Source organism: Panicum hallii, chromosome 3, assembly GCF_002211085.1.
Source record: "Panicum hallii strain FIL2 chromosome 3, PHallii_v3.1, whole genome shotgun sequence".
NCBI lineage: Eukaryota > Viridiplantae > Streptophyta > Magnoliopsida > Poales > Poaceae > Panicum > Panicum hallii.
In genome coordinates, this window is record NC_038044.1 from 9,546,080 (window position 1) to 9,565,296 (window position 19,217).

Here is a 19,217-nt window from a genome sequence, read left to right on the forward strand (position 1 = left end):
CCCTTCGTGAGCCAGGGGACGAAGACGGCGCGGAGGGGGGGGGGGGGGGGGGGGGGCTGCCGTTGCAATCCACCCGGATGAGCTACTACAAGAGCGACCGGCCCTCCTACGCCTACAGCAACTACAAGATGACCCCGACGGCGGCCATCCTCTGCGAGACTGCGAGGACGCGTTCCAGAGCATGTAACGCGCAATGATGATCTGCGGGCTGGCGTGCTGCGCGTCGGCGCCGTGTTCGATCGACTCCACCCTCGCCCGCTTCCTCCAGCTGCACTGGGAGCGGATGGCCGCCGACGTCGAGGCCGGCGCGCTCACCCCGCCCGCTCGTCACCGACCCGTCATACTGCAGCTAGAAGCTAGTGCATCCTTGTTTCCATTCACGAAATTGGACATGGAACGAAACTTAATTCTTTTAAGGGATCACAGCACTTCCAAGTAATAGACAAAGTAAGAACAAAGAGCACAAACAATGGCCATGCGGGTCAAATACAGATCAGGTGGCCTTCACAAACAGAATTGCGCAGGGAAAGGGGGCTCAATTACATACTCCCTCCGTTCCAAAATTTAGTTCGTTTTGACTTTTTTAGATTCATGATGTTTAATATGCACCTAGATATAACATATAACATATAATGCATAGCAAAATCTATGAATCTACAAGGCTAAAACGACCTGCATTTTGGAACAGAGGGGGCAGTAAAAACGAGTAAAGAGTAACAGAACAGTACCCCCCCTGCATACACATAATGCTAAACTGCTGAAAAGGAACAGTTGCAGAAAGTAGAGTTATCTTATATGAAATTAATCACGTAATAGATTCAGTACAGATGCCCAAATTACCCAATGCAAGGATGGGCCAAAGCTCTCAAGCATACACAGCACAAGACATAACGTGAGATAAGCCTCAATAGAGGTCTACAGAATCGAGGTACCATTTCAAGGGTCCAAATTACCAAGCATGAAAAGCCTCAACGGCAACAGAACAAGAGGCGGAGACGGCTTGAGTTTATACAATCTAGGCACCTATCTCCAGGGTTAAATATTAACTTGAAACTATATGCATGATAAGTAATCAAGTTTACAGCTTACAGCACAATCTATGGACAAGCAAGTGCAACACCCAAACACTGCAACATACATTTCTTACAACCATGCTAGGCAGCAAGGGCAACTATTGAAGGAACAGAGGCAGGCTTCTGCATCTATCGGATTAGTTAATTATAGGTCGTAAATTAGAACTATGGTCGCCCTTCAAAATTTCAAATCTATTCAGTAATCCATGTAAATAAACTCTACAAAGATCACCAGTCAAACAGGGCGGACCTCATGACACCGTACTTCCATAGCAAATGGAAGCTAAGTACAGATTTTTTCACCCATTTATCCTGCAAATATATTTATTAGTATGTGCAAATGGATGGTCGATCTGAGGTTAGAGGAAAGGGGCAAGAGTATCAAACAGTGCAGACCTCATGACACCGTTCTTCCATAGCAAATGGAAGCTAAGTACAGATTTTTCGCCCATTTATCCTGCAAACATATTAATTAGTATGTGCAAATGGATGGTCGATCTGAGGTTAGAGAAAAGGGGCAAGAGTATCAAAGTCACCTTCACATGTTGGCTTGGAAAAGCAGATGTTCTTAGGGTTTCCTGCGTTTCATCAGCAGGCTTTCTTTTGGGGATGCTCAGGATAAATGCTGCCTGATCCCATGTCGCAGCTGTCGAGGTGATGCGAAATCCATTATCCCAACGCCGATGGATACCCTCACTAGGATACAAGAAATCAAGCTCCACAACCTACAACAGAAAATGTCAAAAAATTAAGCATCAAACTAAACCATGTAGCTTTTAGCACATGCTCTGTTGAATTCACAATGCTCTGATCAAGATTCAGCAATGACAAAGCATGTTAACATACCTGAGCTGTAAAGCCAGCATTACGAGACATGACCACGGCCCACCGACTTCCTGCAGTGGCCATAGCAGTAACATAGAAACCCTCCCTCCATTTTTTGTTGATCCACTTGAAGGGAAAGGAATCGCTTACTTTGTATGATTGCTGGGCATATTGTATTCCTGGAGAGTTCAAAGTCAAAACCAATCTACATAGTATATACAGGGACAATAACTTAAACTGTAAGAGCCTCCAACTAAAAGGTTACAATTCAGGATGCAAGTGGGTTGACCCAAAAACTGACCCACACTACCCACTTAATTATATTTGGGTTTAGGGTTGGCTTGACCCAATACAATTCTTAAACCAGTGGCACCAGTGTACCCGATAATTACACCAAAAGGCATAGTTGCTACTGCTTCCAGGTGAACGCTGCAGCCGTGCCGGTGCTAGGTGAACGCTGCTTCCAGGTGATCAGTACCAACACACACAGGGAGGGGGGGGGGGGGGGGAGGGATGGCATCACCCCTGGATACAACAACGAACAGGTCTGGCAGCCTCGATGGATGGGCCCGGCGGCTGCCTGGAGGGGTGTGGTTGCACTGGGAGACGAGGTGATGCCGGCGATGTGGCTCCAGCTCCGAGTCCATCCTGCGGTCTGCGGAAGCCGGAGGGGCGAGGTCAATGACAGGCCTGCGGCTGAGCGCGGACGTGAGCCGGGAGATCGGGATAGGATATCATCTGTTGCGATTCGGGTTACCCGAATGACCCAAAGGGTTTGGCACTAATTGACACCAAATATTTTTGGGTCAGCCTAATGGGTATTTACACTGAATTTTTTATTTTGGGTATTGGGTCACTGGGTCGGCCCAGGGAAATCTGCATCCTGAGTTACAATTGCAGCTTGACCAAAAAGATTAAACTAGTCCGGTTTATCTCACTATACAGAACTTCTGGAAAGAAAAGGAGGATTTTGTATGGACAATCTGTCAGTGCCGTACTGCACAAGTGTTACACAATGTCAATACTTGAGTTTATTCCTGTAAAAGTAAGCTGAAATTTATATTGAGTAATGGGGGAAGCTCCAAGCTTCCAGAGAAACTGTACCAGGACATACTATCATATTCCTGGTACTAAGCATGCAAGTAAGGGAGTATTTTTCTTGAGCCCCAGGCACCAACTGTATTACCTCTGGACATGACCACCAGTGAACTCCCATTGTTCGCACCTGCTAGTGCAGTGATATAGAAGTTTTTCTCCCACTGCTCCATTATCCATTCCTGAAAGCAACACAAACAAGAAAAACAAAATAAATTTCAATATATGCTACTAATCTTGCAACACAGAGTAAAAGAGTTATGACGATATGGACTTCGATTTAGGGGGATAAACATCTGAGGGGAGCCAGACGGTGATGGCTTTGTGGTAGAAAGCGCTATTCAAAGACGGCGCTAGAGGAAGAAGGGAACTAAGGAAGGGGAGGCACTTGGCTGATGGAACACGAGAGGGATTATTGGGAACTTTACTTCGTTATTCATTGCTTGCGCTCAAACTAGTGCTCCTGATCTCCACAAACAGAGTCGATCCTAACAGACATTGTTAACAACCAATCTAATATATACTTCTTTATCCCCAAGGATCCTATCTAACAAACTAACAGATGAGATCACACGGCAACTCAATGGCAACTGAGAAGAGAATAAGAAGGAAGCCAGATGCATGGACGCGATCAGCTTCTGTTGGACATGCCGTCAGCCCTTTCTCCTTGGCCATGCGCAGTCACACAGGCCCAAAGCCCATAACATATGAGAATGCTCAAATACAGAAAGAACGGGCCTAGCTTACTGCTTACCTTGTCAAGAAAATATGGAGAAAGTTCATATACTTGAGAAGAAAATCCAGTGCCAGCATCCATTATCAAAGCCCACAGATTTGAACAAGAAGCAACAGAGCTTATGAACAAGCCATCCTCGTTCCCTTTTGAAATATGCTGTGCTAACCTACTGTCTGCAACATTATAGTGATACCTGCAAATGAACCACTGTTAGAGTGAAGCATTTTATTTCCAACTAAAGCATACACTTACGCGATCATACCTCTGTTTCATAGGCCGCCTGGCATTATAAACACTAATCCATTGGGTCGCAGGCATCCCCATCCTAATCTTCTTCTTAGGTTGCTCATCATCATCTTCCTCCATCATAAGACGGCCTCTCTTCTGGCCTACCTGATATATAAGCTGGTAGAAAATTCACAAATTAGTCTATTAGTATCCATAATCCATACACATACAATCATGTATAAAAGAGTACAACTCTAGAATAAGCAAAGGCGTGCAAGCCCTTCGTAAGAATGCGATAGCTGGGAGCAATCTTCATTTAATAAGAAGCAACAAGGTTGGAAAAGGATAGTACCTTCTGAGCCCCATCCGTGTTGATTGGCCTTATCTCTGGGTTTGGACCAACAATGCCATCAAAAAGAGAAATGCACTTTGCATAATTTGGTTCTTCATCAAACTTTAAGTTCACAACATACTCGATAAATTGTCGGAAAGGTTGTGGGCAAAAGCAACACAAAGATTCTGGGGAAGTTGCCATCTTTTTCTTGCAAACAAGGAAACCTTTATTCTCCCCCTAAAATCAATTTGTAGAAAACTCTAGTAAGGGGAAAGAAAAGAAACTGAAAAACACTGAAGTCAGTGAAGAAAAATTCTAGACAAACTTCACCTGATATCCTTGCCAAGGAAGGCGACCGCGCAGAAGAAAAATAAGTGTGTATGCAAGGGATTCAAGGTCATCCCTCCTGCTTCCAGTTCTTCCCAAATGGGCATGCACGCTAGCATAGCGCACAGTTCCTCTGTTCAGTTAAAAAAATTCAAGAATGTAAATAAATTGTCAGCTTAGACATAAGAACGAATAAAGCCCTTACAAGTTAGAACCTAGGAAAGTACTTCTCTTACAAACCTAAAGGCGTCGGGCCTCTGATCATATTCGACATGCTCTCCTGTACCAGTGTCTCTCCATCTAGTAGCTGTGTTGAAAATCATTAAATCAATATCAAGTGAAATAAAGTAACACATATATTTGAAGGCCCAATGGCCCGATATGACACTAAAATTTTCTCTGAATTAGAATATCAAATGAAATCACCTAAACCAAGGTCAACAAGAAACAGTTTCTTCTCTTCCAGGGTGCCTGGAGGTCCAAGCAAAAAGTTTTCAGGTTTTACATCTCCATGGACATACCTACCATAAAAAGAGATTTTAGCTATACTTTTATACACAGTATGCAACATACATTAGTCTCCTTTGACAAGAGTATATTAGATACCCTTTTGAATGCATCTTCTCCAATATGGAAATTGCTTCTATGGCAATGCAAGCAACCATTTCAACAGACATGCTGCCAACAAAATAAACCAGAATCAAATAATAAGCTGAGAAAGCTGGAAAACATTAAGAAAATGGAACAGCATTAGATGCTTACGAGTGGGAGTTATTATTCCAAACATCCCAGAGGCTTGGTCCCAACATGTCCATAATCTGCATAGAGGTAGCAGTGAACAGGATTTTCTAGGTAATTAAGTGCCCAAGCCATTTATTCAATAGTCAATACATGGGTACAGCAGGAGGTTTATGGGATGGGGTGGAGGTGGGTGGGCGTTATGGATATGGACAGCTCAGACAGTATCATTTTATTCAGTGGTCAGTGCATATTATTTACTTGAGAAGCGATGAATGGAGTTAGTTAGTATGAAGCATGCTAGGTGGTGTCAAGTACAGTCACCAGCTAAATTAGAATAGGGATATAATTAGAAAAATATTATGAGTTCTTTAAGCAATCATATCCTGAAAAACTGTAGTGGAAACTAAGTTATTGATTGGTTTTCATTAAAAAACCGTTATTCTGTTTTTGAGACGTTGTATTAAAGGGCAAGGCTTTCCCTGGACATAGCAAAGTCACCTCATCAATCACAAGGTGAGTGCCTCTCTTGGAGAAAAAATGGATTTTAAAGTTTCTAACTGATCAAGATGCCAACTCATTATGTTTGTAATGATTCGATACTAGCAATTATGCCTTACCTATACCTAATAATGCCATTAATGCTGGTGCCAGTTTTAGTTATTTAGAAAACTGAGGCGGGAGCAAGAAAAGGATTAATTGGATTAAACATTAATAGAAGGAAAATTTGAAACAAAATAGGTTATACATCATACATGTGCCACGAATAATGGGGACAGTATCACAGTTTAGCAAGTGTACTTGTGCATGCACTATATACGACGATACAAAATATGAAGGAGGAAAGATTGCATGATTATTAGTTATTACCATGATATAATACTCTCCCTGCTTCCCCTTGTAGTGTACTCTTGGTACGCCATGAATTCCGCTGAGGGTGCTGCAGGATGTATGTTTTATAAAAACACAAGAGTTAACATGCAAATTCAGTCGCACGCCAAAGAGAAAAATGTAGAAAATTGTGCAAGGGAAATAGGGCAAAATTGTCACTTACTTGTACACTTGCCACTCATAGGGAGCACCATAGTTGCAACCTTTGCTGGTTCGATGTTCAAATTTTATTGCAACCTAGTGTGAAGCAAAGCATGAATACTGATGCAACAACGATAGCATCAAATTACAAATAAAGTTCCAGAAAAGGCGTACAGACCTCCAAAGCATTTGCACCAGGTGTCCTGTCACTAACACTAGGAGAGGAAATACGGCGACCAACATATACTTGCCCAAATCCTCCCTTTCCAAGCTTTCTGTCAAGTCTGTAGGTAGGTGAATTGCCAATTTGAACCTGCTCCAGCACCAGAGAATTACATATGTCATACCACCAATAGTACAACACAACATCCTATCTTGAAAGCTGATTACTATTGCAAGGGCTCAAATCAGATTTATACACCACTACACATGAGAAGTGAACAAAGACCAGTCAATGTCTACTACAGGTATAGGCCCTTTACATGTAGATACAAAGATGACCTGACTTGTCAATAGTGTAATGATAATAATATGCCATAATCTTCAACAGCTAGATTGAGCAACTCTCATTCCCAGTCGGGAGAAACACATGTTACAACAGAAGTCCTGTTCTTACAGCCCTTACACAGCACTCATCCTATTTAATGATTTCATAATTTCTATCAAGAGAATTTAGAACGAATGTGGATAGAGCAACTTCAAAGTTGTTATGCATCTATTTCTCTAGGTTGAGTAGGTTCTATTATATTACAAGCTAACACATGTTCTGCATTTTCACTAGATGAAATTTATCCTTTCTGGGATGCTATAGTGCATAACATGCAAAACACATCTTTGCAGCATGCAGGCATTCATGCGTTCCTTTCTCTTTCTGAAAACACCGTAGGATGTGCTATTATTCTTATTGAAAACACAGTTATCTGGTGCTTTGGAAAGAAAAAACTGCCATGCAGGGATGCCAACCTACACATAACAGCCTAGATAATTTTTCGATTTCCACATCATAACTGCAGATTCGTGGCCCTATAAACAGCACATAGTTGGCGCATCATATTCTGATGGAGCCTTACAATATTACAAACGGCAATGCCATACTTCCTTGCATCAAATGGCTCCCTCCATAGATTACCTACAACATTATAATTTGCATGGCTACTACTTTGGAGAATACAAAGGCGGATTTTTTTTTGCTCATCTGCTTTGCCAGATACGGAAAAACGAAAAACAGCACCTACTCCACAAATGTCAAACATGAGAAGAGTGTCATATTTCCCAAAATGGCATGCTCATTTAACATCAGACACTAGAGCAGCAACGCTGCACCAATGCCGGGCCTAACCTAAGAAGAACCCGAATTCATCCGTACCGGTGCCCTTAACATGGGAATTAATCCGGACAGCTCCATCAACCACTCAAATGCCGCCTATTCATGCCAGCATGCGCACCGCTCGAGTTCACGCGCGCGCTCAATGCCCAATCCGCCCGCAACCAACTACTGCCAGCGTCTAATCGTGGGGTCCCAATCCCCGAACGCCGCCCAATTCTTAACGCGCGGGAGCTAGCGAAAGAGAGGAGAGAGATCCTGACCGTCTCGGGGAGCGGCGTGGCGCTGCCGTCGTCGCCCGGGGCGGCGCCGGCCCTGTCGACGCTCCGGACGACGCTGTCGCCGTCGTCCATCCCCGCGCGGACGGCAACCGTCCCTGTCCCGGTCCCTACTCCAGCGGCGGGGGTGGCTCCTCCTCCAGGCGACTGCTGCTTTCGCTTCGGCGGGTGCTCCCTCGTGAGAGACCGGGACACTGTACGGTAAGAGGTCGGCTGCGCGAGATTGAGGTGGCGGCGGTGGACTGGTCGGCGACGGGGAGGAGATGAGAGAGAACAAAATGGAAAGCAAAGGCAGAGGAGAGGAGACGGGAGGAGGGGGCTGGAAGATTCTGGACGGAGATCTCTCTCGGCTCCTAGCGCAGACGATTCCTTCCTCCCCCTCGTCGACAGCGTAGAGCTATCGTGCTGCCTCTGTTCCAGGAATACGTATTCAACAGGTTACGCCTTTGGTATCACCGGAGAGGCGGAGAAACTCCACCCACGGACATCAATCCAACTGATTAAATGGGCTTAATTTGACTGCATAGGATGGGCTCTAATGGGCCTTGCAGTCCTTTCCAGAGAGAGACTTTTTCGTTCAACTTCTAGTCTTTCTCGCCGTCGTCGTGGGTCAGCAACGTCAGCCGTCAGGGTCTGTCTACTGTCTCCTGTTTCCCTCCCCGCCGCCGCCGCCGCCGCCGCCGCTCCCCGGGTTGCTCTCGCCATGGCCGACGCCGCCGACGCTCTCTCAGGTTTCGCTGGATCCAACCTCCACTCTCTCTTCTCCCTCAACCTCTGCTTCTCTTCCCTCGCTCTCAGTGTGCTCGCGTCTGATTGGGTTCTACCGGTTCCGCAGCTCGGAGCAAGGTGCAAGCTTTCCTAGAGGCTGCGCGCGCCGGCGACCTCGATTCCCTCAAGAGTACGTGCCTCCGGTTTCACCAATCACTACCCGTTACTGCCGTCTCGCTCATCTTCTCAAGCCTAGCTACTTGCAGGCCTCGTCGCCGCGCTCGACGAGGAGGGCACGGGCGCCGCCGCCGTCGCCGCCGCCGTGCGGGACGCCAACAAGCGCACCGCGCTCCACTTCGCCGCGCGCGAGGGCCGCACCGACGTCTGCCAGTTCCTCATCGACCAGCTCGGCCTCCCCGTCGACCCCAGGGACGATGATGGTAATGCATCCTCCGCTGTTCATCTTCTGAACCCCAATGCAAACACGACTCTGTGTCTGTGATTCTGTATGTATGCCATCTCATATGTACCCGCTCCCTCCTGGCTAGGCGAAACCCCACTCATCCATGCTGCGCGCCAAGGCTATCTGCACACTGTCAAGTATCTCCTTGACCATGGAGCCGATCCTTCGGTAGCCTCCAGCCTAGGAGCCACAGCGCTACATCATGCTGCAGGAATAGGTAAGATGCGCCCTCCCCGTGCAGCATTTTTTTTTCTTTTCGCAATACCAATCAATCACCAAATCATGCATCTTCTGATTGAGCAGGAAACACGGAGCTCATGAAGCTTCTACTCTCCAAGGGAGTTGATATCGAATCAGAAAGTGATGCTGGTACTCCCCTTGTATGGGCTGCTGGTCATGGACAGGAAGATGCAGTCAAACTTCTGCTTCAACAAAATGCTAAGGTACTGAGTATTTTTGGGTTCTTCTTTGTCACCCCATTGACTTCATAGCGAATTTAGTAACAAGCATAAGGTCACCTAAGCTTGCAGTTCTTCCGATGCTATCATTTCGCCTTACTATATATCTCCACAATCATTTTTTTATGACCACAACCCTTTCTCCTTGATTTGAACCAATTAACGACAAAAACATTTAGCAATAGGTTCCCCCTTTTTTGTATAAATATGAAACAGAGCTCAGAGTCTACAATTACAGAAACAAAATTACATAGGTATATGAGGCTGATAGATCTCAATGGGACTATAATATAAACACCGAAGATGATCTCTGTTAATTTATCTTGTAACCAAGTCAGTAAATGAGGCGAAAATTTCTTTCAAACCTTTTACTTTACCAGACAGCTGGGATATCTTTCATCTGAACGTGACTCCTGGCACTATATAAAAGATGCATATGTTTCACTGGATCCAGATGTGCCAATCTAAAAGCCCAAGAAATATTTTCCGATTTGCTGTGTGACACTTGAAGTTAGTTAGGATTCCTGCAATGTTAATTATTGGGCTAATCCTTTACCTTTTTGTGCAGCCAAATATTGAAAATGCTGATGGTATCACAGCATTATTATCTGCTGTTGCCGCAGGTTCCCTCCCATGCTTGGAGGTTCTTATTGAGGTACACAGTCTAAATGATGACTGGAATACCTGTTCTTTCTTCCCCTACTGTGTATCCTTTGTTATTAGGATTTGTAGGAACACACACATAAATAAAATTAAGCACATTTCTTGTAGCCCTGTTTTTTAATCTTGCTTATACTATGTAGTGCAAACTATAATGCCTGTTTGCTAGCATAAGAGAGTTTCGACAAAAAGAGCCAAAATGTTTCTATTCTTCACTTTGTTGGCTACCCTGTTTGTATTAGTTGACTGATACACACTACACAATATGGTTCTATTTACTTAGTTACTGTTAGTAATCAACTATGCTTTCTACCTCAGAAACTAACCGAATAATTTGCAATGTAGGCAGGTGCAGACCCAAATATCAGGGCTGGTGGAGCAACGCCATTGCATATTGCTGCAGATAGTGGAAATATAGAATTAATCAAATGCTTACTTAAAGCTGGAGGTGACCCAAATACCTGTGATGATGTAAGTTGCATTCCATCTTAAATAAAATAAGTTGTAGTGTTACATTGAAATTTCAATATCCAGGTTCATGATATATGTTGACCTGTTTCTAAGATCCATCAGATGCAGCTAATCTTTAGGTCTTTGTATCCCGCACCAAATTTAACTTGATGGTGCAGCTGTTACATAATTTATATACCATCATCATATTACGAAACTACAGATTGTATTAGTGGTAGCTTTGGATTGAGCAACTGCCTTTCTGTTGCTTCTGTAAGCACTTCCCACACCTGGTGTGCTGAAAGTTGAATCTTTGTTGGGTGTTAATGCAGCTCAAATCACATTGACATGCCGTTAAATAGTACATGTTTCATTATTGTTCTGTCATACAGACAAGTGAAGCGAACATTTGATTGCCATGTGATTTCCTTCCTCAGGATGGATTAAAGCCAATACAGGTCGCCGCTTGGAGAAATAACCATGAAGTTGTGGAACTTCTTTTACCATTAACATCCCCAATTCCAGGTGTTTCAAACTGGAGCGTAGATGGACTTATAGAATACATGCTAGCTAAAGAGACTGAGGAAAAGGTGCTGCTTGAATCATCATTTTAGCTATTTTGCATCCTCATAGGTTCCATAAACCTCTTGCAAAACATACAAGTTTCCAGCGTCTGCTAATCGTTGAACAAATTTTGCAGTCCGAATTGAAGGAAGCAACATCTCTGAAATCAGGCAGACCACAGCCTGTTGAGGTATGTCATGCACTCATGCTCATACATACTTTTGGTGACAAACTGACAATCAAGGCTTGCATTGTCTTAGACAGTCAAGCCATATACTTATCTTTATTAGGAAGGATACCCAGGGCTTGCTTTATCTTTATTTAAGATTTAATTCTTAAATAAAGATAGACTTGATGTGACAGTTGAGATTAGCTAAAATTTGAAATCTGACAGTAGTTAAAATGCTGTGCAGGTGTCATCCGAAGCAAAAAAGAGATCCTTGGAAGCTAAATTGAGAGGTGACGATGCCTTCAGAAGAAAGGACTACCTTGTAGCAGTGGATGCTTACACGCAGGTAACTAAGATTGAATGATTTTTCACATAGAAAGAGCACAACGAAAACGAAGGAATTGGGCTTCTTACTGTACCTGAGATTCGACTGTTATTCTTCATTGTCATAACATTGGCACGGCATCACATCAGGCTACAGAGCTGGACCCAAATGACGCAGCAGTGCTCTCAAACAGAAGCCTCTGCTGGCTACGGGCAGGGCAAGCTGAGCGTGCTCTGGAGGATGCGAAAGCATGCCGAGCATTGAGGCCAGATTGGGCGAAAGCTTGCTACAGGGAAGGTGCAGCCCATCGCCTGTTACAGGTATGTGAGATTGAGAGATGTGATTGGGAATTCACCCACAGCTGGGCTGTCTTTAGACGGTGGCTGATTTGTTTGTTGTGTGTGGTGACCCTGGCAGAGGTTTGAGGAAGCCGCAAATGCCTTCTATGAGGGCGTGCAACTTGAGCCGGAGAACAAAGAGCTGGTCAGCGCATTCAGGTAGAAACATCCCCGGCTTTGTTTCGTTATGGTCATGGCCATGCTGAGCTATGCTTTGTTCTTGTACACGTTGATGTTTCTAATGTTGATGAAACAAACAATAAACAGAGAGGCCATCGAAGCTGGGAGGAAATTCCATGGGGTGGACAAGCCGAATCCAGCGCAATGAGACGAGTATCTTGTGAATTGAGGCTGTACTGTTTGCCTTGATTAGAGAGATGTTGATGAGTAACCAGTCTAGTTGGATTTTCAGGAATGTTTAGATGAAATTTGATGGGATGGTGATGAGGAACTCAAGTTGGAGTGTTGGACGACCAGGAGGTTCGAATGTATGCAAAGTTTTTTGAGTTGTGTGATGGTTTTTGCCGTGTTTAGGTTTGTACGGGTGTCGAGATGCTTTGCTTGGTAGCTTGAGATGATGGATGAAAAAATCATGACATATTGCAACGAGACGATACAATCTGATCCTTTGGCTTTCTGCCTACCAAAAAAATCACAGTTGAACATATAGCAGCATATAACAGTTTGAACATTAAATGTTAAAATTGTTGAAATATCCTTCACAAAGTATTGAATGAAGCACTTACATTTTTGAAAGGTACATATTTACGAAATAATGAACTATTGAAAGTGTTAAAAAGAAATGTGTCCCAAAGAAAGACGGAATAAAAAATAACTAAAGTAGGTTGGCCTTTCTTACGCATTGGGTCAAACTGGACTTTTTGCGATGAGATTGGTAGGCAGCAAATGATTTAAATTAATTTTTGTGATCTTGAAACATATTTTTCTTCCTCAAACCGTGAATATTAAACTAACTACATTAGTTTAATATTTCAAATGTGCTAGTCATAAGATCTTCACAAAAGTAACCAGCAGAATTAAAAAAAAAGCGAAGCACACCTGCCTCCCGCTGGGTTTGTGGGCTTCTCCTCCCGACGCGCGGCGGAGCGCCGCATGGAAGTCCCCCTTCCTTTCTCCTCTCCCTCTCCCTCCACTCGCTTGCTCGGCGGTCTCAGGCTCTCAGCCCAACACGGGGTGAGCCCAACACAGCACGTCAGCACGGAAAACCCCCTTTCTCTCCTCCTCCTCCTCCTCCTCCTCTCTCGCTCTCTCGCTCTCGCTCGCTCGGCCGCCTTCTTCCCAAGCGGCGACGACAGGGGAGTGGCGCCGCCCTTGCCAGTTCTTCGTCGGACGCTTCGCCGGTCGACAAGGTATGTCCGCCCTTTCCCTTCCCTTCCTTTCCTGCTGTGCGAAATCGAACACCCAAACCCCCTTTGTATTCGGATCTGACCATGGATCCCTTTCCCTTCCCTTCCTTTCCTGCTGTGCGAAATCGAACACCCAAACCCCATAATGTGTGCTATTTGTATTCGGATGTGACCATGGATTTTACCTACTAGCTTCGATTTTTTTTGCAAAAATTATTGGGTGTACATGTGTACACCTATGTCCTATACTGGGTCCGCCCCTGCTTCTAATTCTACCCTCGTGTTATTCTCAACGGAGTATTCAGTGAAGACCTCTTTTTAGACGATCCTTTTTACTTACATCTTGCTCGGAATTATCAACATTATTGCAAGGTGATGCCAATGATATGCAATTTGGTGCAGGACACGTCTCAGCGATGGGTGACTACACAATCCAGATCAGCACGAAGCTCATCGACCAGCTTGCTCGCGACGATGAGAAGGTCAAACGGAAATCCAGGAAGCCCAGGCCTAAGAAGAAGACCACCGTGCAACAGCATGAAGAACCCCAGGACATCGCACCGAAGGAATTCCCAAGCGAGCCCAAGACCAGCAGCCCTGCCCTTGCCCCTGTTCCTGCTCCTGGGTGGCCTGTGCAGCCTCCCCCAATGTTTCTGCCAGTGACCCCTGCGCCCCCACCACCCCCAGCTGCAATGCCAGAGGTGGAATCCATCCGTTCCATTCTTAAAGAAAGCGAGGCGGTTCTGGAGAAGCTGGACAAGCAGGAGGCTGGGGCACGCCAAGAGCTTAGCAAGAGAGCAAAGGAGCTGCACGATAAGGAGTTCAAGCTGCCGTACCAGAACCCCATGCCCTGCACTGAGGAGAGAGCAGGCTGCCTTGAGTGTTACAAGAGCAATGCAAAGGACCCGCTCAAGTGCGCTGAAGCAGTCAGGAGATTTGAGGCATGCGCTCTCATGGCCATGAAGAGTACCACCGCCAAAGCCGACTAGTAAGTAGCCCATGAAGCTTTGTGGGTCAGGGTGACCTGATATGCTGTTCTCCCTTGTCGTTTACATTTTTGAGGTGATCCAATAACCTGGATTTTTCATGGGAACCAAAGAAAACATCATTGTAGATTTTTAATTGCGCTGCACTGGGCTAGGTAAGGCTGGATAGCCTTGAGTTTAGAGCTTCCGTATTACATATATTTGGCACAATGGGAATATCATTTGCTGCTGTGAAGTTTTTTGTCTGAATGAGATGTCATGAGTGAGATCAGTATCCACTGGCTGAACTACTTATTGTTGCATTGTATATGGTATCATGATTGGGCTATTGTCAGTCATACACTTTTGCTTGCGCCTCTGTATACCTCTTTTCCATGTTCTGTGAGACTGACACAGTGTAGCAGCAGCTCTGTTTTTTGATATTCACTCAGCTGTTGGGATGTAGCATTGTACCCTAAGTGGATCATTACGATCTGCTGATAACCTTTTTGGTCAAATTGCGCCCTGAACCCATGAAAGAAATTCATGGCTGCTGCCAGTAGTGCCAGCGCCAACGGCAAGGCACAGATGCTCTTCCGCAATTCCATCGCCAGGTGAAATATACTTAGATAGATAGTTTGATCTAGATAGCTTCTTACTACTGCTTGTTTCAGATAATTATTTCAGTGGTTGCAAAGTGTGGGTATGTTCTCTTCTCTTGTTATAGGGGCATGCTTTTTCTAAAAAACTGCTGGATGGCTAGAGTTTGATTGGGGCCTAACAACCTAGAAACCTCTGTCCATTTAATTTGTTGGGTCTGCACCAAGGTGGTAACTAAAACTTGATTTGATTTTACTTCTGGCAAAAGAATATAATATATGATGTTACCACTCTGGTTTGCTTATGGAATGATGCTAGCTAGCTAGGTGTAACTTGTCTTGTCTTGCTCTTATAACATTGAGTTTCATTCACACATGTGAGGAGAGGTCTTTAGTTAATTTAATTAATTTCCTGAACTTGATTTCCAATCCTTAGAAAGAGAATCATCTTGTTGTTTTAAGGGTACGTTACAGACCCTCTAACCCTGTAACATTTTGTACTAGGGTTTCTTTCCCCCCTCTTTCCTTCTTAATATATTGATGCGCAGCTCTCCTGCCTGTTCGAGAAAAACAGGGTGCATGGTATGTACCTTTTTTTCCCAACTGTTTTCTTTCATTTCTGTGCTGTATTGCAACTCGACCATGCGTGATTGTTTGCCACTGCTTGCTGCTCTGTGGCAAGCATGGTTTAACTGCTAGCTGCAGTCATATATTCCAGGGTCTAAATGAATCGGCCCTCCAACAGAACAGAGCATGGACAGCGTTGTTCTTTGCTAGTATTCATCCAACTGTTGGATTGTTTTGGATTGTTGTATTCCAAAGTCATCTGCTGCAGCATGCTGGTTAGTATTTGGTCGAACTTAAATGAAACTAGCAAACATAGAAATATGCCAGTCTCCAATATAATCGGTCAAAAAAATATACATAATTATCCCCTCCCTCTCCTAGCGGAAGAGGATGCATCGATGGGTTAGTTCACTTAGTTGACGATGGAGGTAGCTAGCTCGTGGAAAGGATAAACAGATCGCTGGTTTTTGGTGGCGGCTGTGGACGACCATGCATCTCATCGATCGACCATCTGTATACATGTCCGGGTCCGGCCGCCGTTCAGCTCGCCGGCGGCGCGTCGGAGGCTGGGCAGCTCTTCAGGACCTTGCACTCCAGCTTGGCCTTGCCCGCCGACAGCCCCTCCATCATGTGGTGCAGCCCCGCCTTGGCCTTGGCGCCTAGCGACTTGCTCTCCTTCGCTTCGATCGCCGGCGCCGGCGCCGGGGCTTCCTCGTCGTCCACAGCTGCCGCTGCCGCCGGCGCATCGGATCCCTGCGCGGACGTCGCCTCCTCCGCCGCCGCAGCCAGCGAGTGCTCCATTGCGGCCGCGAGGAGCGCCACCAGCAGCGCCAACGCGAGCCAGGACGGCGACACCCTCCATGCCTGCTTGGCCATCGCCGATCGACCTGTGTCTGACTGTCCGCTGCCTCCTTGTTCGATCACGGCAAGAAGTGACTTGGTTGCGATGGTATATATATGTATTCAGATAGCAATGCTGGCAACGTTTTACTATAGATATTATATTTAGAGAGGTGATGAGCACCTAAAAAACAGATGGCGCAGAGCTGCTATGCTATCTTTAGTAGGAACGTAATAGCAAAATGTTCCAAAATAATCTAGAGTGAAGAAAGAAAGAGTGAATGAAAAGCGTTGCGTTTTGCAACCATGTCATGCATGCTTAAACCTTATGTTGTCGTTATCATTGAGAAACTGAGATGTACTGCACATGGAGACAAAGACAAGCATTTCCCGTCGTGTGTCGTCTCTCGAGAGGAAAGATGGCGACATAGAGAGAGAGGTGGTGCTCCAAAAGGGAAGGTTGGGACCTATGGCTTGGCTTGCTCTTATCTTCACACAAGCTACCATTGAGCTTTCGGTCATATCACCTAGCTATCGTTAGTGGTGAAGAATCATCTCGTCATCTTGAGGAGAAAAGTAGTGGACGATGGTCTTCGTCTCTGCCACACGTCTACACAGCATGCATTTATATGCCGAATTTTTTTTAAAAAAAAGAACAAAAATGTAAGGGAGGCTTATAAAATATTTATTAGTCAACTAAAATAGTATAAAAGTGTCAGTAAATGACTTGCAATCAAAAACCACTTTATTTGCAAGGGGCTTTAGATAATTGTGCTAATAACTGGGCTCAAGACTCCAAGGATGGATAGCATGCACACAATGTGTTGTTCACATATACAGATAACATATGCTCCTACAAATCCTAGTTGATTTACAAGATAAATTATAGAATCTTGGACAATGCAAGTAGTAAGTACCTGAAGAAGGAAAGAGTTGTTCCTTTCATCTGTTTTATGGGGGCAAAAAAACAAGAAAAAGGAATGAAAAAACAAGGCCTTTTACATGTACACCTTACATATTTATTGGGGCCTGGCACAAGCTTTGTGGAGCATACATGATGGCATTCTAGTAGTTTACATGTACGCATGCATGTAAATCAATCAACATATAGACCAGCTTAATTGTGGCAAATAAGAAAAGAAGCAGTTTATGTATATTTCTCAAGGACAGAGAGAGCCATGCATGCAAAGAAAGAAAGAAAGGAAGAACAATTGAGAAACAGAAGTAAAATCATAAGATTGTGTGGCTACATATATATAGCAGTGAGTACATATCCAGCAATGGATCGGAGGAGCCAATCATCAGGTAGCTAGTAGGCAGGCTGGTCGCCGGTGGTGATGTGCACCCCGATGACGATGACGAAGATGGCGATGAGCGCGAAGAAGATGATGGAGTGGACGACGATGGAGGCGGCGCTGGTGTGCAGGTTGCCGAAGTCGACGAAGCTGCAGCGGCCGGGGAGCTGGAAGAGCAGCCCCGGCGAGAGGAGCACGAACAGCACCACCGCGATCACCACGGGGCCCCAGTCCGACATCCTGCCTTGCTTCTAGCAGGTGACGGTTGATGAGGGCTCCTCCTTTTTGCTGTTCAGATCACCTGCAGGCTGCTGGTTGGCTGTCAGAACAGTTAGAGCTATCTGCTTCTTGTTCTTGGCTTGTGGGGTGGAGGGGAAGAAGGCGAGGTGCGAGGTGAGCTGATGATCGTGTGGCTTGCTTTCGTCTGGTGCTCGCTCTCTCGAGACGACGCGAGCTCTGGCTTGTTATTTGATTGGCATGATATCACCCGATCCGCCTTGCTGCGGCCGGTGGTGTTTCGCTTTCCATGGCCCCTCGGCCGGCCCTCGCGCCTCCTCTCGATCAATTCCTGTTTCTCTTCATTCTAAGTTTAACCACACCATATACTGCACTGCTCTGTATCTTCAGAAGGCATGCACTAGTATACATGAACAGTAACAAAATATGCACAAAACCTTTTGGGATACAGTTGTATAATACAATCCCCACTTGCATTAGTAAAAAGCAGCAAGCTAAGGGAATTAAGTTTAGCAGTTGCTAACCGGAGAACTAGGTAACTCACTGTTGTTCTAAACTGGTGTGCTTCCTCCTCGCGAGCTTCGGTACCAGACTACCAGTCATCGCTGGCTAACTCAGGAACACGTTGCTGTGTGTTTACATGCAGTGCTGCAGAGCGCAAATTAAGAAGTGCATTGCAGGCTTGCAGCCAACTAGCAGCTGCTGCCAATGAGTTCAGAATTGGCAGATGTTGAGAAGTGCAGCTTTGTGTTGCAATCCCATCGATCATGATGACGAGATACACACTGAGACTTGGGGCTTGATTTGCACGTCCAAAGCAAGGAACAGGCAACCTGATCTCCCAGGTTCATTCAGGCAATGCGCAGCTGCGGAAGAAGATCACAGACCATCAACGAATCGCAGACTAGGTACTCGCATTCGCTCTTGCTCAAAGCATGTCACAGCCGCAGCAACCGCCGCCGGCCATCGCCTCTTCGCCTGCCTTGCCGCGGTCAGGGTCTCAGGGAGGAGACGAAGGCGGCAACATCGACCAGGCCGTGCCCCAAACCCGGCCGTGTGAGCTCAGCCATGGGCGCGGGACAGCGGCAAAAGGAGCGCGTCTCCGGAGTCCGGTCGCAGCTGCTTGAGTAGCTCAGGCGGACAGCGGGGAGCCGGGCCGCCGGGGAGGACGCCTGCGCCAGACGGCAGACGGCCGGGAACAGAACAGCACCGAGGCAAGGGG

The 19,217-nt window shown here is 45.6% G+C and overlaps 4 protein-coding genes across 6 annotated transcripts; 2 read left to right on the forward strand and 2 right to left on the reverse strand.

Annotated features, from left to right (window-relative positions):
* Window positions 1-934: 934 nt before the first annotated feature.
* On the reverse strand, window positions 935-8,346 carry LOC112886240 (casein kinase 1-like protein HD16). 2 transcript variants are annotated; one of them, XM_025952067.1, is made up of 17 exons: window positions 7,976-8,346; window positions 6,567-6,701; window positions 6,411-6,484; window positions 6,227-6,296; window positions 5,381-5,436; window positions 5,225-5,296; window positions 5,045-5,139; window positions 4,859-4,925; window positions 4,622-4,751; window positions 4,310-4,528; window positions 3,992-4,134; window positions 3,748-3,922; window positions 3,085-3,175; window positions 1,920-2,077; window positions 1,610-1,798; window positions 1,470-1,530; window positions 935-1,385 (listed from the first exon to the last, which is right to left on the reverse strand). In XM_025952067.1, the coding sequence occupies exons 1-16, from the start codon at window positions 8,063-8,065 to the stop codon at window positions 1,471-1,473; spliced, it is 1,824 nt and encodes a 607-aa protein (XP_025807852.1). In that variant the 5' UTR covers window positions 8,066-8,346; the 3' UTR covers window positions 935-1,385; window position 1,470. The 2 variants fall into 2 exon arrangements, with proteins under 2 accessions (XP_025807852.1, XP_025807853.1); XM_025952068.1 differs by lacking the exons at window positions 6,567-6,701; window positions 7,976-8,346 and having other exon boundaries at window positions 4,310-4,344; window positions 4,431-4,528; window positions 6,411-6,485.
* Window positions 8,347-8,577: 231 nt separating this feature from the next.
* LOC112883950 (tankyrase) lies at window positions 8,578-12,741 on the forward strand. 2 transcript variants are annotated; one of them, XM_025949224.1, is made up of 14 exons: window positions 8,578-8,721; window positions 8,826-8,888; window positions 8,965-9,138; window positions 9,247-9,378; window positions 9,465-9,604; window positions 10,188-10,274; window positions 10,625-10,750; window positions 11,167-11,319; window positions 11,430-11,483; window positions 11,707-11,808; window positions 11,937-12,107; window positions 12,205-12,284; window positions 12,393-12,458; window positions 12,538-12,741. In XM_025949224.1, the coding sequence occupies exons 1-13, from the start codon at window positions 8,694-8,696 to the stop codon at window positions 12,451-12,453; spliced, it is 1,371 nt and encodes a 456-aa protein (XP_025805009.1). In that variant the 5' UTR covers window positions 8,578-8,693; the 3' UTR covers window positions 12,454-12,458; window positions 12,538-12,741. The 2 variants fall into 2 exon arrangements, with proteins under 2 accessions (XP_025805009.1, XP_025805008.1); XM_025949223.1 differs by having other exon boundaries at window positions 8,579-8,721; window positions 12,393-12,741.
* A 527-nt stretch (window positions 12,742-13,268) lies between these two features.
* Window positions 13,269-14,828, forward strand: LOC112885008 (leiomodin-2). The gene is made up of 2 exons (XM_025950673.1): window positions 13,269-13,495; window positions 13,895-14,828. Exon 2 carries the CDS (start codon window positions 13,909-13,911, stop codon window positions 14,479-14,481), a length of 573 nt encoding a protein of 190 aa, XP_025806458.1. The 5' UTR covers window positions 13,269-13,495; window positions 13,895-13,908; the 3' UTR covers window positions 14,482-14,828.
* A 2,631-nt stretch (window positions 14,829-17,459) lies between these two features.
* On the reverse strand, window positions 17,460-18,313 carry LOC112885010. The gene has a single exon (XM_025950675.1). The coding sequence runs from the start codon at window positions 17,995-17,997 to the stop codon at window positions 17,773-17,775; it is 225 nt and encodes a 74-aa protein (XP_025806460.1). The 5' UTR covers window positions 17,998-18,313; the 3' UTR covers window positions 17,460-17,772.
* Window positions 18,314-19,217: the final 904 nt, after the last annotated feature.